This window comes from Spermophilus citellus, assembly GCF_964194105.1.
Source record: "Spermophilus citellus genome assembly, chromosome: 7".
In the NCBI taxonomy this organism is placed as follows: Eukaryota; Metazoa; Chordata; class Mammalia; order Rodentia; family Sciuridae; genus Spermophilus; species Spermophilus citellus.
The window spans coordinates 62,970,649-62,989,656 of record NC_138188.1 but is presented as its reverse complement, the minus strand read 5'-3'; the positions used below and the strand labels follow the sequence as shown (position 1 = coordinate 62,989,656).

Here is a 19,008-nt window from a genome sequence, read left to right as displayed (position 1 = left end):
GGAAGAGAGACCTTAGCGGGGAGGAGACACAGCTAAAGACACATATCCCAAACATAAAAGAGTCAAAGTTTAGGTTCATACATAGAAGAAGAGTTGAATGAGGAGAACATAATGATGAGCTTGGAGACTGGAGCAATAACAAATTCTGAAATAACTTCTGATCCAAGGATGAGAACTCCCTGTTTCTCTCTCTCTCTCTCTCTCTCTCTCTCTCTCTCTCTCTCTTTCTCTCTCTCTCGGATAGTTGTATTTATTTTCCAGAATAAATCAGAATCTTGGTTTAATTTTTACTGAGATGAATGCCAACACTGTGCTATCAGATGATTTACTGTAGTTATTTGATATTATACTGGTGAAACACCCATTTTCCTGATTTTCTCTATTTTCAGTGGCTATAGTAGCATGTTTCAAAGAAGATTGCATTGTTCTCAATAAAAATCTGCTTTTGAGAATAGTGCATCTAAATATTAGGAATTATATTTATAAGTATATTTTCATCTAAATATTAGATGAAATATTTTTATATATATAAGTATATACTTATATACTTTTATATATAAGTATATAAGTAATATATAAGTATATTTTCATCTAAATATTAGGAATTATATTTATAAGTATATTTTTATTTAAACATTAGGAATTATATTTATAAGTATATTTACTTGACATTAGAGATCTAAACTTATGAGTTATATGTTTGAAAAAAGAGATAAGCATATCTAAATCATGTTTTCTATTTTTCTTTCCCATATTTAATTTGCAAATGGAAAAACTGCATGATACTCATAGAAATCTTTTCATCATCAATGTTGCAGGAACATTGTGGAATATTTAAAATGGACTTGGAACAGATTATAAAACTTTCTATTTTCTAGAACCCACTTATACTCACAATATGAACTATTATCCTAAAATTACTCTCATTTCCTTAACACTAATTCTTCTTAATGATATCAGTATTCCCAAATTGTTTCCACTGAAGTGACTACATTCCATTATTTCTATCTTAAACAGATATGATTGTTAATCACCAGTACATTTGTGAAGGAAATTGGAAGTCATCTACAGATTTATCAGATAATAGGAACTTTGCCACAGAAGAATAATTTAGGTAAAGTGCTTTCTACAAAGCACATAAAAATGGAAAGTGAAAAGGTTATTTCTAGGTCTATTAACCAAAAAAGAGTTCCATAAGGGCTTACAATAAATTCTTGATGAAAAATTTAAAAACAAGCTCAAAATCAGAATTCTAAGCTTGCTGCAAACAGAGAACTTAATAGCTACACTTTTATCACATATACATGCCTCTAACTTTGTGCACCGGGGTTTTGACTTCTTTCATGTATATGTCCAATAAGTGATTAGGAAAGATAAGTTTTGTGTAATCAGAACATTATTATTATGTTGAAATTAATATTTTATATCTTTATTTGAAGAAAACTTAATTCCATATTTAAAAAAAAACCAAAATAACATTAGAGTAATAAATAAAGGAAAGGAAACTAAATATAATGAAATATCTTATGTATCTTATCTCATTTACTACTTAACACAAATGAGTGGCACGACTATAGGTTTATTTCCATTCTGTATTCTAGAGCATCAAAGTGGAACTGGAAATTGTCCTCGGTGCTATCAACTCTCTAATGCCACATGCTTTCTTGACAGAGGGAAAGCCACTTGAGGAAGTTATTTTCTGGTATTTGTAGTTCCAGTTTCCTTATTAGGTTTTCCATTTCTTTTAAGGAGGAGCTAACCTGGTATCATGTGGTGGGTCTGGTTATGTCAGATTCTGGAATACATTTAAGAAACAACTTCTGGCTGAGTTTTTGGCCCACAGAGGAGCCAGATCCATTATTATGTCTATTGATAAACTGAACCGATACCTTACCACAGGAGATCTTGATGGATGTTTGAAAATCTGGAATATAGAGGTAAATTGAAATTATTTTCCCATTTTTTGATTGCCTCTAGTTGCAGAAAACAAAAATTTAATAAAATTATATTCAATCATATGGATTGGGTCTTGTCTGTTTCTTAAAGGAAGAAATACTCAGTTTTGAGTATTTTAAAGAAAGCACGTACATTGAGCAGAGACTTCTTTTAAACAAGTAATTGGGAAAGCCAGCTTTTTCTCAGTATTGGAAAGCTGTTAATATATAGTCAAGTCAAACACCCAATTTAGTAATGCAATTTTGTCAGCAACATACTGCAGCATCATTTAAATGTAATAATTAGGTGATACTTTATTTGGAATGAGATTATAAATGTAATTTAGAAGTACTGGAACTTCAACTAATATTATTGCCATCATGAGCTAGTTTGGTTTTTCTTTTTTTAATCACTGATTACATGTTCAGTTTTTGAATAGCATTGTAATATTATGTAATATGTGATCAACAATACAAAGTAAAGCTCCTCTCTATCAAATTACTATTCATCTTTTTCTTTCCATTCTCTTCCCTGTCTTCTTTCTACTTCCCAAGTCAATCAAGTGAGAAGCTGTTTTTTTTTTTAATGTTAATGCCATTTTTCTACCCTCTGTTATCATGAACTCTCTTTTGCATTTGGATCACAGATGGTTATTATCAAATATACATTTTTTTCATTTTTGTATCAGGCTTTAGAACAAGTGCTATGCCATTTTGAGCTAATATTTGGATTTTTACAGTTCTGAAATTTGTTTTTTTCAGGACTACTGTCTTAATTCCAGTGAGAACAAAGTCACACAACCCCCAATGCTAATAAGATCATTCCAACCTCATGAGGACCGGATAACTTCCTTGGAGGTTTGTGAGCGAGGTGGCCATCTACTGATTGTCTCCTCCTCTGCAGACTGCAGCATTTGTGTGACTGGAATCTGCAATGCTCCCATTTGGATCTTTGGTCAGGTAGAAATACTGTTCCTTTCTTATTGGAATGTTTACTTGGCATTCAGTATGAACTTGGGCTGATTTCCATTTGAATCTTACCAGTCTTGAAAGAACTGACCTAACATTTCTGAAGCTCTAGTTCCAGGCATCTCTTATCCTGTCTACCATTAGATGCAGTAGTTCCACCAAATAGAGGACACTAGAGACATGGAAAGACATATTTAAAGACATGTTTAGTACGACTCAAAATATTTTAGGATTTATGAGAAATTTTTCTTTTATAAAATAAATAAATTCAAGTTCAAGATTTAGTAAAAATATAATATGGGGCTGGAGTTGTAGCTCAGTGGTAGAGAGCTCGCCTCACACATCTGAGGCACTGCGTTCAATTCCCAGCACCATATATAAATAAGCAAATAAAATAAAGGTCACCAACAACTAAAAAAATTAATATATGTAAAACATGGATAAAATTAACATTATCATTAGGCAGGCGATTCTGACTATCAAATAATAATAAAGGTAATAATCAGATATGGAACATTTTGGAAAAAGACAAATCTCCCTATTCATTTCCTGGTTTATTTTTTCAAATGTAATAGTTAATATTTACTGGGTGTTTTGTGTGTACTCAGAATATCTAAGATCTTTCCATGAATTATTTATTTTAATTTTCACAATGGTCCACTCCATGAGGGTAGAGGTTCCATTATTTCTATTATATGGATAACAAAACAGAGTCATAGAGAGTTTGAGTGAATTCTCAGCTCAAATAAGCTCATGATGGCCGACTTTTGCCCTTTTACCCATGCTGACTCACTTTAGAGCACATGCTTTTAACCCTTTCCTTCCATGAAATTAAGGTCTACTTGTTCCTGACTGAAATAAAATAGAAGTGGGAGGCGTGGAAGAAAGGGAATATTCATTGTTTCATATTTTTTGTTCTTGTTTTCATAGGGGCTCTGTTCCTGTTCCCTTTGTATTATGGGAACATAATATATCTGGCTGGTTTTAACCAGTACTGTTCAAACATGTTGGAGTGAGTTTAAGCTGAAACCTTGTTCTGTTCGGCCAGCTAATTTGGTTTTTTTCAGTGGCCTCATGTGCCCATATCATGCTGTGAGAGTACCTGATTCTCTTAGTGTTAGAAGAAAAGCTTTGATGTTTCTGTATTGGTGAAGTTAGTTTGCTAATGTCAATCTGTGCTGAAAGAATTCTCTGCAACCCTTTAGGACATAGAACATTATGATAAATCAGAAAATAGTCTAGGGAGGTGGACCTGTGTTTGGCTGAGTAGTGTGGGAGTCTCCATGTAACACTTGTGAGCTGTATCAGTGTCTTCTACTCTATAAATAAGGCAAGTGCTAGACTTTTCTCAATCAGGAAAAACAGCATCTGAGTGGAAGCTCAAAGGGTGTGTGGGTAGGTGTGTGGTGGATGAGATGAGTGGGACATGACTGTTAATCTGTGTAGGAGAGAAGTCGGAAGCCTGCTTCTGGCAATTGAAAAAGTCCATGTAATGCTGATGCTGGCAGACAGCCACAGGGCTCTGGAAAGACGAGGGGGAGTTTGAATGACAGGTCAAGAAATGAAGTGTCACCAAGTGGGTGAGGTCTGGTGTATCCATCCCTTAGATGGGTTGAAACAAAAAATAAGACCATGCCTAGGTAAGGGTAACATATAAACTGTGCCTACCAAATGCAATCTGTTCCTAAATTTTAATTTAATTAAGAAATGTGTCCTAGTTAAACTATTCATTTTTATGTCATTGGTATTTCATAACAGGGGTGAGGATGGTTTATCCATGATACACATTTATCCCAGAAAACTGGGATTGTGGGACAAAAGGAAATCAGTTGAGTGCAATTCTTCAGTGCCCTTCCTGAAGTCCTAAGTACTGTTGTGTAGCACTGATTGTATACTGGTAACTCCTCATCAGATCATTAGGTTTTTGTTTGTTTGTTTGCTTGCTTGCTTTTTTTTTTTTTTAATATGAAGGACTTCATCCTCCAGAATCCTTTATAAATTATAAATAGTGCTTTTCCCCCCTTCTAATTGACAGGAGTAGAGCCACAAGAGCTGCATCATTTTGGAACCATGAGGCAGACAAAGCTGAGGACTCTGGGCTTTCTTGTCCCTTCTGCTTGAGACTTTTGATTTTATTTTAAAGAACGATTCACTTTTGTCAAGCTGCCTTGAATATGGGTACTGCTAGTTTCAAGGGGTACGGGAAAGAGGGGAGGGGAGAGGAAGGAGAAAGGAAGGAAAGAGAAGGTCGTCAAGGGAAGAGTCAGCGGAAAAAAAAGAGAAGGGAAGAGGGGGACAGAGAAGGGAAGGAGAAGGAAGGATGGGGAGAGGAGGGGATGAGTGAACAGGTACTGGAAAATAGCAACAGCGAATGTCTGGCTCATGAGGAATAAGAAAAGAAATCCTTTACAGAAAGAAAACATTATGGAAGGCAAACCCAAGTACATAGATAAGGAGGAGAAGGGGCTCAATGAGTAAAAATAATAGGATCAGAATAATTCTTCCTGAACAAATTCGATCTGTACAATGTAGTGACTGACTCCTGCCCACACTTGAGTGTAGCATTTGTCTTTCAGTTGAATTAATATGGATCTAGTAGTAATGAAAACAGGGCAAGCAATAATGTATTTTGATTTCCTACCTTGACTTAATCTCCCAATCACATGCAATATGATTCAAGGATTTAAAATTTATTGCAATGCGATTTCATATACTTCATGAAAAAAGATTTAAAAAAATAACTTTGAATCGCTTTTGTGACATAGCTATTGATCTTTGGCTAGTTTTCAAGTTAGATTTTTAAAAGTAAGTGATATGGCATGGCTATTTCTAGAGCTGAAGAAACAGGGTGATGATGATTTATCCTTGAATACACATTTATCCCAGGAAGCTGGCAGATGATGATAGGATAAGAAGTAATTAGATGATGCCTGCAATTCTTTAGTACCCTTCTGTAAGCACTAACTGCTGTTTGTGCTGGGCAGAGTTTATCTACTGGTACCTCTCCTCATCAAATTGATTTTATGGCCAGGGACTTTGGCTATGCCTGCTCACTTAGTGCTTGCAATTTGAATTAAACATTAAGCAATGTCATGTAAAGATAAAAGATTTCTTCTCTTGAAAAAGAGCATATGTCTCTCCCTGAGAGTTATTATGGCCCCTGTATTAGTCTGCTTTCTGTTATTAAAATGACATATCTAGAGTTAGGTAATTTTCAAAGAATAATGGTTTATTAAGCTCAGAGTTTGGGAGGTTGAAAGTTTAAACAGCATGGTTTTGATGAAGGCCCTGGCTTTACCACTTCATGGAAGATGACATTAGAGATGTAGGAGCCACTGTGGGATGGAGAGGTCACAAGGCAGGTGGGACAGGAAGCCAGAGAGCTGGGAAGGCCTGCTGAAAAGACAATAAGGAACTATAGGCTTGGTTTTGAGAGAACTGTCTCAGCGTGCCACAAGAATTAATGTCTTCCGAAGGCATCCCTCCACCAACAACCTAACGACCTCCTGTCTAGATTCTGTTTCTTAAAGGTTCAACACTCTACTTCAATATAGCCACACTGGGGACCAAACGTCTACCACATGAATTCTTGGAGGACACAGTGTGACTATTTTCACATCATCACAGCCTCTTTTACATGAGTCACTTACTTTGAAATTGAGTGTAGTCCCTACTCTTCCCTATTGCTTTTGAATACAGAGGCCAAATTTAATTTGCTATTTATTATGCATTTATTCTACGAAGATCAGTTCACACATTGACATTATCTCCCTGCCCTTACAGGCATTTTACTTTACTGAAGACAAATGCAGAAGACAAACTCATCAGTTTGAAGGCTAGTCAAATATCCTTGGAGTGCCTAATGCTTCTCTTCTAACACATAGGCAGTGTTCAATGGTGCATTCCTGTGTGTACAATGTGAATTGATACAAGATAAGGAAGTTGGTCTTGTATTTAAAATATGAAAGAGCTTGTCAGTGTGAAACTTTTGCTAGATGGGTGCATATTAAGAATTATTGGCAAAATCTGATATGTGAAAACTATCATGTAACACATGTTTTTCTGGGAAAAAATTAATACTTAGATTGTATTTTGAGGCTCTCGAGAAAGTAGTATACAAAGAGAATTTAATTCTGGCAATTTTTCAATGAAAGTTTTGTTTTTTGTTCTTATTTAATATACAGTTTGCTATCCAAGAATTTAAAGTGGAAGTGGCTATAAAATTTTTTCAGTCTATTATTGACTTTTCAATGAATTTCTGTTTCCTTGTTATAACATCTCATTTTCTGCCTTTATTAACACAATGTTTCACCTCCTCCTAAGCTCCTTGTAGATGAGAGTCTGGTCAAAGTCATTTTCTGTTTGTGCATATTCCCAGGGCATCAATTAGTAATCTAATACATAGTAAATACACAAAGATATTTGATGAAAATATGTTTTATAAAAATAAGATAGATTTCTTTGTTGTTGTTTTTTAGGCAAAGCATTGGCATATTGACAACTGTCTTTCTCCTCCTAAAAGAGATACTAATTTAATGGAAAGTGAAACTCAAGAGGAAAGTATGAGAGCAAAACCTTTGTTTTCTAAAGAGGAATCATATTTAGACTCAACAGAATATTCTCTACTTAACAAGAAAAACAAAGATCACTCAACATACAAGTAAGAAATTTTAAGCATTACGCAGATGTCAACTAGAGAACAGAAAACGTACAGTTGGCCTAAAGTTCCTTCCATGCTCTGTGGCTGTCCATTGACCACCCCACCTCCAGATTTCTCTAAAATTTTGGGGATTAATAGGTGGGAGGGGGTTTATGTTCTCAGGGCTATGTTTGGTTAGTTCTTGCCTTCATTGTACTCTTTTTTTTTTTTTTTTTTTTTTTTTGGTACCAGAGATTGAACTCAGGAGCACTTGAACCACATCCCCAGCCGTATTTTGTTTTTTATTTAGAGATAGGGTCTCACTGAGTTGCTTAGCTCCTCGCCATTACTGAGGCTGGCTTTTAACTTGCCACCCTCCTGTCTCAGCCTCCTGAGCTGCTGGGATTACAGACATTTGTCACGCGTCCAGCTCCATTGTACTCTTGATTTATATTCAGTGTCTCTGGTCCTTTTATTTCTACTCCATCATCAACCTAATTGTGGAAAGTAGTCCCTTTTCTCAAATACAATGTCTACCTCTATATCTAACTCCCAGCCCCTGCTCTCTCTCTCTCCTTCTGTCTCTCATCAGTCTATCTATTGTCTCAGAGCAAGTGTTACTTCTGGTTTTGGTAAAGTGCACAGGGGTTTATATAAAAGAAGTTCTAAGAGTTTTACTGAATGTTAGACATCTCCCTCCTTACAGATTCTAGCCTTTCTACCTTGCTCAGACATTTTTCCTCTTCACATTGCTCTGGAAGGTTCCATTCTTACCTTTCATTCACTCTCTAATGCCAGGCAACTTCAGTATTATTTTTTTGTTTCCTGTATTTTTGTTAACTCATGCTCTCATAATTTTACCTTCAATACTAAACAATTGACTTATTTTGAGAGGATAATTTAAAAATATATTTTTTGTAGTTGTAAATGGACAGAATGTCTTTATTTGTTTATTTTTATGTCGTGCTGAGGATCAAACCCAGTGCCTCACACATGCTAGGCAAATGCTCTGCCACTGAGCTACAGCCCCAACCTGAGAGGATGATTTTATTTATTCAGTTTTCTTCTAGAAAGTTGGAATTTTTACCATGTGCACATGTTGCATTATACTTTTTTTAGGTTTACAGAACAAAAAAATTAAGAAATACCCCCCCACATACACACATAATGTCTTGTACCAGAATGGTATATTTGTTAAAATTGATGAATAAATACTGATATTGCACATTAAAATCCATTGTTTACACCAGGGCTCACTGTTTTGTACAGTTTTAAAAATGGTTTGTGTTACACTTACCCATCCCTCCTAACATCATCCAATCATTGATATTTCATTATCTTCTTTACCTATTTCAAAGTGTTATATAGTTGGAGTCATAGTATATAGCATTTTTAGGTTAACTTCTTTCACTTAGTAATATGCATTTATGACTTCTCAAAATTCCCTCATAACTCAATACAATAGTTTATTTCCTTTTATCACTGAATAAAGTTTAATCATATGGATGTTCCATAATTTATTGATTTACTATTGACAGGCATCTTAATTGCTTCTACATTTTGGCAATTATGAGTAACACAATTATTAACAATCAGTTCACTGTATTTACATATTTTGGGGCTCTCTATTCTGTTACAATAATCTAGTTTTTAAAAAATACTACACTGTTTTGATTACTGTACATTTACAGTAAGTCTTGAAGTGAAGTGGGTATTTGTTAATCCTCCTACTTTGTTCTTCTTTAATATTTCTCTTCCTATTCTGGATCTTTTATGTTTTCATATAAAGTTTAGTCAATTTGTTGATAACTCAAAGTAATTTCTAGAATTACCATTAAGGTTATGTTAAATCTATAAATCTGGTGGGGAAAATGACAATATTAAATCTTTCTTCTCATATATATCTCTACATTTATGCAAGTGTTCTTTGATTTTGTTCATTAGAGTTTTTTGTAATTTTCCTAACAAAGATGTTATTGTATGTGTCTTATATGTATTATAACTAAATATTTCAATTTTGGTGCTAATGCAAATGATCTGTTTTAAATGTCATATTTTAATTGTTTATGGCTAGCATTTAAGAAAGAAATTTATTTTTTGTATCTGTTAACTCTGTTTCCTAAATTGTTGCTAGATTTTGAGTTCTAATAGTTTTTTTTTTTTTTTTTTTTTTTTTTTTTTTTTACTTTTTGGGATTTCCTATGTAGACAATTATGCCATTTTCCTTTCCTTTTCTTTTCTTTTCTTTCTTTCTTTCTTTCTTTTTCTTTCTTTTTTTTTTTTTTTTTGGTTACTGGGGATTGAACCCAGGAGTGCTTAACTATTGAGCCACATTCCCAGCCCAATTATGCCATGTTCAAGTAAAGATAGTTTTATATCTTTTTTAATTGATTTTTTAAAAAATATATGACAGCAGAATGCATTGCAATTCTTATTGCATATATAGAGCACAATTTTTCGTATATAAAGTATGTTTTTGTATATAAAGTATGTTCACACCAATTTGTGTCTTCATACATGTACTTTGGATAATGATGTCCATCACTTTCCACCATCCTTGCTAACCTCCTGCCCCCTCACTTCCCCTCCCACCCCTCTGCCCTATCTAGAGTTCGTCTGTTCCTCCCTACTCCCCCTCCCTACCCAACTATGAATCAGTCACCTTATATTAAAGAAAACATTCGGCATTTGTGTTTTTGGGATTGGCTAACTTCACTTATCATTGTCTTCTCCAATACTATCCATTTACCTGCAAATGCTACAGTTTTATTCTCTTTTACTGCTGAGTAATATTCCATTGTGTATATATGCCACATTTTTTTTATCCATTCATCTTCTGAAGGGCATCTAGGTTGGTTCCACAGTTTAGCTATTGTCCATAGTGCTGCTATAAACATTGATGTGGCTGTGTACCAGTAGTATGCTGTTTTTAAGTTCTTTGGGTATAGACGGAGGAAAGGGATAACTGGGTTGTACGGTGGTTCTATTCCCAGTTTTCCAAGGAATCTCCATATCTCTCACCATGCACAAAACTCAACTCAAAGTAGATCAAGGACCTAGGAATTAAGTCAGAGATTCTGCATCTAATAGAAGAAAAAGTAGGCTCTAATCTTTATCATGTGGGATTAGGCCCCAACTTCCTTAATAAAACCAATTCTTGGTTTTAATCAATAAATGGGATGGATTAAAACTAAAAAGCTTCTTCTCAGCAAAAGAAACAATTAATGAGGTGAATAGAGAGCCTGTATCTTGGGAGCAAATTTTTACCCCTCACAATCAGATAGAGCACTAATATCTAGGGTATAAAGAACTTAAAAAGCCAAGCCCCCCTAAAACAAATAACCCCATAAATAGATGGGCCAAAAACCTGAACAGAGAATTCTCAGAAGAGGATATACAGTCAATCAACAAATATATGGAAAAAATGTTCATCATCTCTAGCAATCAGAGAAATGTAAATCCAAACTACTCTAAGATATCATCTCACTCCAGTCAGACTGGCAGCTATTATAAAGACAAACAACAGTAAGTGTTGGCGAAGATGTGGGGAAAAAGGTACACTCATATATTGCTGGTGGGACTGCAAATTGGTGCAACCAGTTTTATCTCTTTTTTCCAACATATATAACTCTTATTTTCTTTTCTTGTTTTATTGCATTAGCTAGGAGTTCCAATAGGATGTTGAGTCAGCATGGTGAGAAGGAGCATTCTTTTTTCTTCTTGGTCTTGGTCTTAGGGGGAAACCATGTAGTTTCTCTTTATTACATATGATAGATGAATGTTTTTTGTAGATGGTTTTTATCAAGGTGAGGAAGTTTCCTTCTTTTCTGTTTGCTGATAGTTATTATGAATGGGTATAGGATTTTGTCAAATGTTTTTTCTGATCATATGATTTTTCTTCTGAAGCCTTTAATGTGATTTTGATTTTGAGAGGATGATTTTATTTATTCTAGTTTCTTCTACACAACTGGAATTATATCAATTGATTTTCAAATGGAGAACCAGCTTTGCATGCTTGAATAAATTCCACTTAGATATGGTAGACAATTATTTTTATACATGGTTGGAGTTTATTGCTAATACTGCTTTGCAGAATTCTGTAATTATGTTTATGAGAAAGAATGGTCTGTATTATTTCTTTATTGAAATATCTTTGTCTGACTTTGGCATGAGAGTTATGCTGACTTTCTGGAATGAGTTACAAAATGTTCTATTTTCTGGAACACATTATATAGAATTGATATCATTTCTTCTTTAAATACTTTATGGAATTTACCAGTACAAATGTCGGAGTCAGATGCTTTCTGTTTTGAAAGGTTATTAATTATTAATTCAAAAAAGAAATATTAAATGTTTAAAAATAGACACTCCCCCCAATATACATATACGATTACAAAACAGAATTCTGGTAGGGATAAATATTTGAACCTACTACACGAAAACAAACAAAAAATATTTTGGTGCTTTTGATTCATTACTTATTCCAAATAAGAAAATAAATAGGGCTTCCTTAGAACTGACAAGAAGATAGTTCTTCTATAAAATTCCCACCATATTTCAATTCAATGCAACTGTCATTTTAGAAATCTTGACCAAGTGGAACACCATCGCAGAAACTGTCTTTTCTCTGTTGTTCACTCGTCACAGTTTCCCATTCACGAGGCTATAAAAGGAGGATGAAAGAGAAGGAGGATGTTGGCATTGCTGCTCTCCCTGCATGGCAGATGTACAAAGCCGACTCTTCCTTCTCCTTCTCACCCCAGGATCCAGTTGAGGGTTCTTTGATGGTCCCACTCAGGACCTCTGTATTGCACATTTCCAAACGAATGCGCTCTTTGGCTCTCTCTCTCCTGTGTCCATCACAGTTTATTTATTTTTAATTTTAACCCCCTCACACTTCCAGGCTTTCCCTTGTACACAATTCCTCTTGGGTTCACTTCTGCTTGGCTCCTAGGAAACTCCTACATCCTCACTATGTCAACTTTTCCACCCACTATATCTGTTCCTTACCCAATTGAGCCACAACTTTTTACCTGTAGACTTTTTAGGTATGAATGAGAACCCAATCCACCATGTCTCTCTCTTGGTTATCCAGAGGCTGTACATCAAGTTCTTTGACTGGTCAACATGACTGGAGGCTAGAAATAAGAGGCAAAGAAGCGTCCCTCTGCTGTCATGGGGTGGGCCTCAGCACATACCTATAACTCTCTCTGACACAATCCTCCCTGTTAATGTCCAGTTTGTGTCTCTTGTATCCTAGGGTGCTGACTGGCCTAAGCATCAGAAGTCAATTTGGGAGCTATCTTCTTGGCAAAGTGGGCTTATATGCAAGGAATCTAGCACTTCCCTTTGGAACATAGGAATGTTTTACTTCCCAATTAAGAATTTTGCTCTCAGACATTTTGGACTTCTGCTGATAGCTAAATAGAAGAGAGAGAGAAAAAAATCTTATTTAGACATCCTCTTATACTAAATTATACTTTGATATTTGTTCTTGCATTTCCTTGAATTGTGGCTTGCTGAAATGTCAAGTGGCATTTTATTTTCAGGCAAAAGGATATTTCCAACTTAGAAATATAGCATAACAAAAACCTGTACAAGCAGAGAGTGCTGAGAATGGAAAGATAAAATGCCCCTACCTACACACCCAACTAAATTTTGCAGATAAGGAAATAAAGTCATCCTAGGGCAACATCGCTATTTCTCCTCATGTCACACTCCTGAAAAAGGGAAGACAAATGTTACAGATTCCTGCTTAAGAGTATTTCAGACAATATGCTAATTTTCCATTCCCTGTGACAAACTCAGTTATGCTTTTAACAATTTGTATCAGCCGTTCCTTAGATTTGAAAATTGGAATTCGAATGTTTTACTACTCTCTCAATTTCCATCTCATTGTATTTCATTACCTATTCATCTTAAGCACTTTGTTTTATGAAAATTATTGCTGATATGTTTTTAAATTCACAGATTTTTTTTAACCTCAAGCTTTGTTCTCTGTTATAATAAATGGGCATACAGAAGAGCAATCTTCTCAACTGGGTTGTGCTTAGGTAGGCTGTGGGAGATTCCCAGGTAGGGGCAGGGATGATGCAAAATTTTCTCTGTTGTACTTTTTCGAAGGACAAAATAATATATCAAAAGTGCTAACGGTATTTAAAAATGCTTGTTTTTAACCATGTTACATTTAATTCAGATGAAGGGATTGAAATGAGAGCATATGGAGTAATTTAGGAATCACCAAACTAATTGAAATAAAATTGTTAAAAATGTGTCTTCAGAATTGAACTGCCAGGTGCATCCCTCCCTTTTCCCAGGAATGTTACCAGGAATCCTATGTAGAAAGCACGGTCCAGTGGAGTTGTCAGCTATGAAGTGTCCTTCGAGCTTTCTGTCCAATACTGAAGAGATTATCAACAATTTTCTTTCTAAGAAAATGCTTTCTGAAGAATGTGCCCCTTTACCTAGTCATAGTAATAAATTCGATTAATAAATTCAAGGAGGATATTATGCCAGTTATTGTCCATATGCAAAAATTTGAAGGAAAGATAAATGTGTGTGGAAGTTTAGAGCGACTAAACAAGAAAAAGCATATTTGGTGTGTATGTGAATATGCATCTGGGGGCATGGCTAAGAAAGATGGAGAAGGAAAAAGAAAAAGTCTAGAGAAAATGAAACAATCAGCTAACATACAGGAAAAATTAAATGATTTGAAGGTGTATTCTCATTTTAGTGCCTAAGATTATCTTTCCAGGAAAAAACAATTGGTGTATATTATCTTCTGGCTTGTACACAAACACCTGGTTTCCATACCACTTATAATATTTTATAATAGAAGTAGGTAGGTGGTCAAGAGCATACTTCCATTTAAATCCTGGGAGATGAAGATGAATGTAGTATTTAAAAGACCAAAGGAAGTCTCAATGCTAATTTAATAGCTGATACAGAGATACAGATTTCCTCCTTCCTTAAATTCTACAAAAATTATACTCTGACTAAAAAATGAAAAAAGAAAAAAGAAATGAAGAGATATATAATAAGAAATAACCATAGTAGACATGAATTCTTCTTAAATTATAGCAATATTTAATTTTTGGACTGAAAATTATTTTAATATAGAAACATTTATATAAGTCAATTCATTTAGATAACATAAAGTTAGAATATTTTTATATTGCGAAGATAACATGTTTTCTTTATGGGAAAATTTGGAATTACTAACAAGCAAGAAGAAAAAGAGGAAATCAGTGTAGCAAAACCATTGCTAAGGCATTTCACTTTCCAGACTTTGTTCCAAGTATTCTTGTGAAAATAAAAAAAAATTAATATTATGAAATTGGCGACTTAATATAGTTTATAGTGTTTTGTCATTCAAAAATATAGTGACTAAACAATATGCTAATTTAGCAATATGCTAATTTACTAAATATAGTGAACACATTTCTGTATTAATTAATGTGAGCATCTATGGATATCAATAATCATAATGACTTCCTAGAAATTTTTCATGTAGCTTTCTTTTTGTTGCTTGTGGTCCTGGGATTGAACCCAGGTCCTTGCATATACTAGGCAAACACTGTACCATTGAGCTGTATCCCCAATGCTTATCATATAGCTTTTACACATTTTAACTGGGAAAACCTTGTTTTTAAGTTTCTTCGTGGGCCTATGTTGGAGTACCCAGTGAAATTCATCATTAGAGTAAATTCTTGGAAGTGGAAGTGCTGAATCACAAGATTTAGAGATCTTTGCGACATTCACTAAAACCGCTGTCTAGAAATGTGAAATTTTTGGCTGCTTTACTGTCTTGGAATTGAGATTGGATGCTACTGTCCTCTTAAAACTACTAGTGAGATATCATTGTTTTAAATTGGATTCTTTGTTTGCAAAGCAAACATTATTTTTTCATGTTTATTAATTTTAGTAAATTAATAATAACATTGAAAGGGATATTAGAAGTGTGCCAGACTAACTCTTGTGGCATCTTTAAGAAGCACACCCCAGTCTCTTTTTGAGTAATTTCTATGCAGTAAATTCATTCACTGTCATACACTCTGTTACAGAATGATTCTAATGTTAAGTCAAGCCTATCCTGTCATAGAACTCTCATTCATTGATCTTTATTCTTATTCTAGGTCAACAAAGATCATTTCTATTTCCCCTTCTATTATTTGACACATTCACCTTGTTTACAGTTTACAAAATTGCTTAACAGAAATAAATTCATTATTAGGAACCAGGATAAATAATCAGAGGAGAAATTACACAAATTTCTGAGCAAGTTTATACATGACCTCTTAAGGCACACTTAAAATTAAGGTGTTTTAACCATGTTAAATTATAGCGTTTTGAATTCCATACTGTTATTAGAAGAGAACTGACACCTAAAACTACTTGTATGGTATTGATAACCTAATTATTTGTCAGCATATATTGTGAGAAAAATTGAATTAGAAAATGTATGGACAACTTCAAGAAAAAGTATGTAACATTCAAATCTCATTTCAAAATAGACCTTATGTGAATAAAACACCTGAGGGATTGACTATCTGCTTTTACCAACAATCTGTGGCAGCAATTATCCTATGCTCAGATATGACAAATGAAAGTCTACTTAATTTTTGAAATTTAAGGCTTAAAACTACAGGTAGGTGCAGGAAGTTATTATTTGGGGGAGTGCCTTATCTTCTTACTTTTTGTCTTATCCTAATGGTAGCTCCCAAGGGTTTTAGAACTGGCTCATAGGGGGCTCTTGGAATGCCCCGCTTTGAGTGAAAAGTATCATCTTATTCTGTTTGAACGTAATAGTAGCCAGTCCCTACAGAGCTCTGACCATTTCCAGGCACTGTTCTAAGGCCTTCATGTGTTTACGTCATTTAATTTCAGTATAATCTTAGGCAATCGCTGTTATTATCATCCCCATCTCACAGCTCAGCAAACCACAGCAGAGAGAAGCTACATGATTCACTCAGAACCAAATTAACTAACTTGGTTCTGAGTAGATCAAATCCAAACATAGACACTCTGGCTTGAATTAGCCCTCTGCCACCACTCTGTGCTGCTGTCCAACAAGCATCATATAAAAACCTTAAAAATCGGTGTGTCACAGTCAAGTCACCTGGTATTTTGTCAAGGACCCGCTATGTGAAAGCCACCACTCAAGGTCCTTTCACTTTCCTTTTATTGCTTAGTAGGGCAATACAGTCATCATCTTCTCTCTGCAGCCAGAGCTCAGAGGAGGGAGATCAGCTACGGTCTTTCCTTCTCACAGAATTAGTGCTAAGGTTGCCAGAGCCCACCACAGGCCCTACATATGAGGTATTTTTGCCTAGAACTTTCTTTAAGTCTTTCATTGCATGCTTCTTCTTCTTCTTTATCTTCCTCCATGACATCTACTCTTAGGAACGATCAACTCTTCTCAGTCCCCAACACACTTTCATGGTAACCACTCCCCCATGTCGATGTCTATGTGAAGGAAGCACTTTGTTGTTGGCCTTCTGATCTAGTCCTGTGGAGAGTTTCCCTTTCTCTTGCAGCTTTATCAATCTAACCACATTTCACAGGCAGCCATCTAAGTAAGTAGTGCAATTTGTTATAATTCCAAGAAGATTCTTTTATGCCCTGCCTGCTTCTATCCTGCTGTGGATAAGACAAAATATTTTATTTTTACAAAAAGATACTTAATTTAGACACCACCAGATGAGTCAGCCAGAAAGCAAATAGTCCAAAGGCAGGCGAGAGTTCTGTGGGCTTTGGGGAAAATCAAGGTCTGATGTTAACTAGTCAAAAAAGGGAACTTCCTGCTTCTAGCCCACCCTCCCAAACCTTTTGTACTTCATCAACAATTTTCTGGGGGAAAGGTATATTCTTAACCCAATAACTGCAAGGCCTAACTACATCATAGCCCACCTTTCCAGTATTCACCAACTTGTTATTGTTACAGATTCCTTTACTTTCTTAAAATGATCATTCTGTTTTCAAAGCACAGACATTGGCTAAATAGCATGCTATTATTTATAGGAGATGGCATATTGTGAGGGAGGCCAATCCAGCATGATTTGGGAAAAAAATTACCCACCTCCCTTAAGGCTTTTGGACAGCAAAACCCTCCTAAAAAAATCTGTAATTCCAAATAACTTATGTAGGTACTCTGCCTACTCTAAAAACAGAACTAAACTCCTCTCCTCAAGTGTGGGCTGTGCTTGGTTAAGTTGCTTCCAGAGAAAAAGTAACATTCGGGTGGGTGCTGTAAGCTGTTATTACTGCAAAATGGGCAAACACAGTCTTGGCCAGGTGACCAAGGCTGACATCAGCAGTGGGGAGTCAGGTTGATAGCACATGTCTTGGATTGGATGTGATGAGGGCACTTGCGTTCTGTGGCCTTCCTCCCAACAATGAATGATACCAGTTTAAGAAAAATGTCAGGCAAACCTAAATTGAGAGGTATTATACCAAAAGTCTGACCCATATTCTTCACAGTTGTCAAGATCATGATCCACAAGAAAAGTACAATAAACTGTCACAGGCAGGAGAAGTCTCAGGATTCAGATAATGAAGTAGAACATTTTTGTTATTACAGAACATGGAAATTAGCAAAATACTAGTAGAAACTCTTAAAAAATTGAAATTTGATTGCTCATAATATAACCAATTTGATTTTTTAATTGAGATAAATGGTAAGATATTAACAATAGAGGCCGGGCCCAGTGGCTCATGCCTGTAATCCCAATGGCTCAGAAGGTTAAACAGGAGGATAACGAGTTCAAAGTCATCTTCAGCAACAGTGAGGCACTAAGCAACTCAGTGAGACCCTGTCTTTAAATAAAATAAAAAATAGGGCTATGGATGTGGCTCAGTGGTTGTGTGCTCCTACGTTCAATCACCTGTACCAATAAATAAATAAGGAATCTGTAACAATAACAAGTTGGTGAACACTGGAAAGGTGGGCTATGATATAGTTAGGGCTTGTAGTTATTGGGTTAAGAATATACCTTTCCCCTAGAAAATTGTAAGTATTATTTCTTTAGGTCTGGTGCTCCCTAGACATTAATAATGATTTTTGACAACCACCAGCAGTGGCTGTTAAGTTTGAAATCTATAATAACGAATATTAAGTATTTGAGATTATTTATTATTTATTACAAATCAATAAATAAATGATATTGACAATAGAGAAAACTGGGTGAGAGGTATACCAGAACTCTGAACAATTGTCATATCTTTTCTGTAAACTCAAAAAGAATTCTAAAATGAGAATTTTGTTTATGTATATAAAAAATCAATAAATTCTTACTTCAAGCTGTATATATAGCTTCTGATATTAATGTTAAGGGTGCATAGATTTAATTTTGTTTGTATTGACATTTGAAGCTGGATTTGTGAGATACAGTAAAAATAGAGTAAAGGAAAAGGAAGGAGGGCAATTAACATTTATTGAATAATATTATATATTAGGTACATCACCAT

At 34.9% G+C, this 19,008-nt stretch overlaps 1 protein-coding gene across 1 annotated transcript in view; it reads left to right on the top strand.

Annotated features, from left to right (window-relative positions):
- Nucleotides 1–19,008, top strand: part of WDR49 (WD repeat domain 49) — a gene marked incomplete at both ends in the record, with an annotated part of 149,249 nt that overhangs the window by 108,998 nt on the left and 21,243 nt on the right. The window contains 3 exons of the mRNA XM_081300726.1: nucleotides 1,750–1,937; nucleotides 2,697–2,894; nucleotides 7,382–7,563. Of these exons, the coding sequence (XP_081156852.1) occupies nucleotides 1,750–1,937; nucleotides 2,697–2,894; nucleotides 7,382–7,563 (568 nt within the window). The remainder of the gene's footprint in view (nucleotides 1–1,749; nucleotides 1,938–2,696; nucleotides 2,895–7,381; nucleotides 7,564–19,008) is intronic.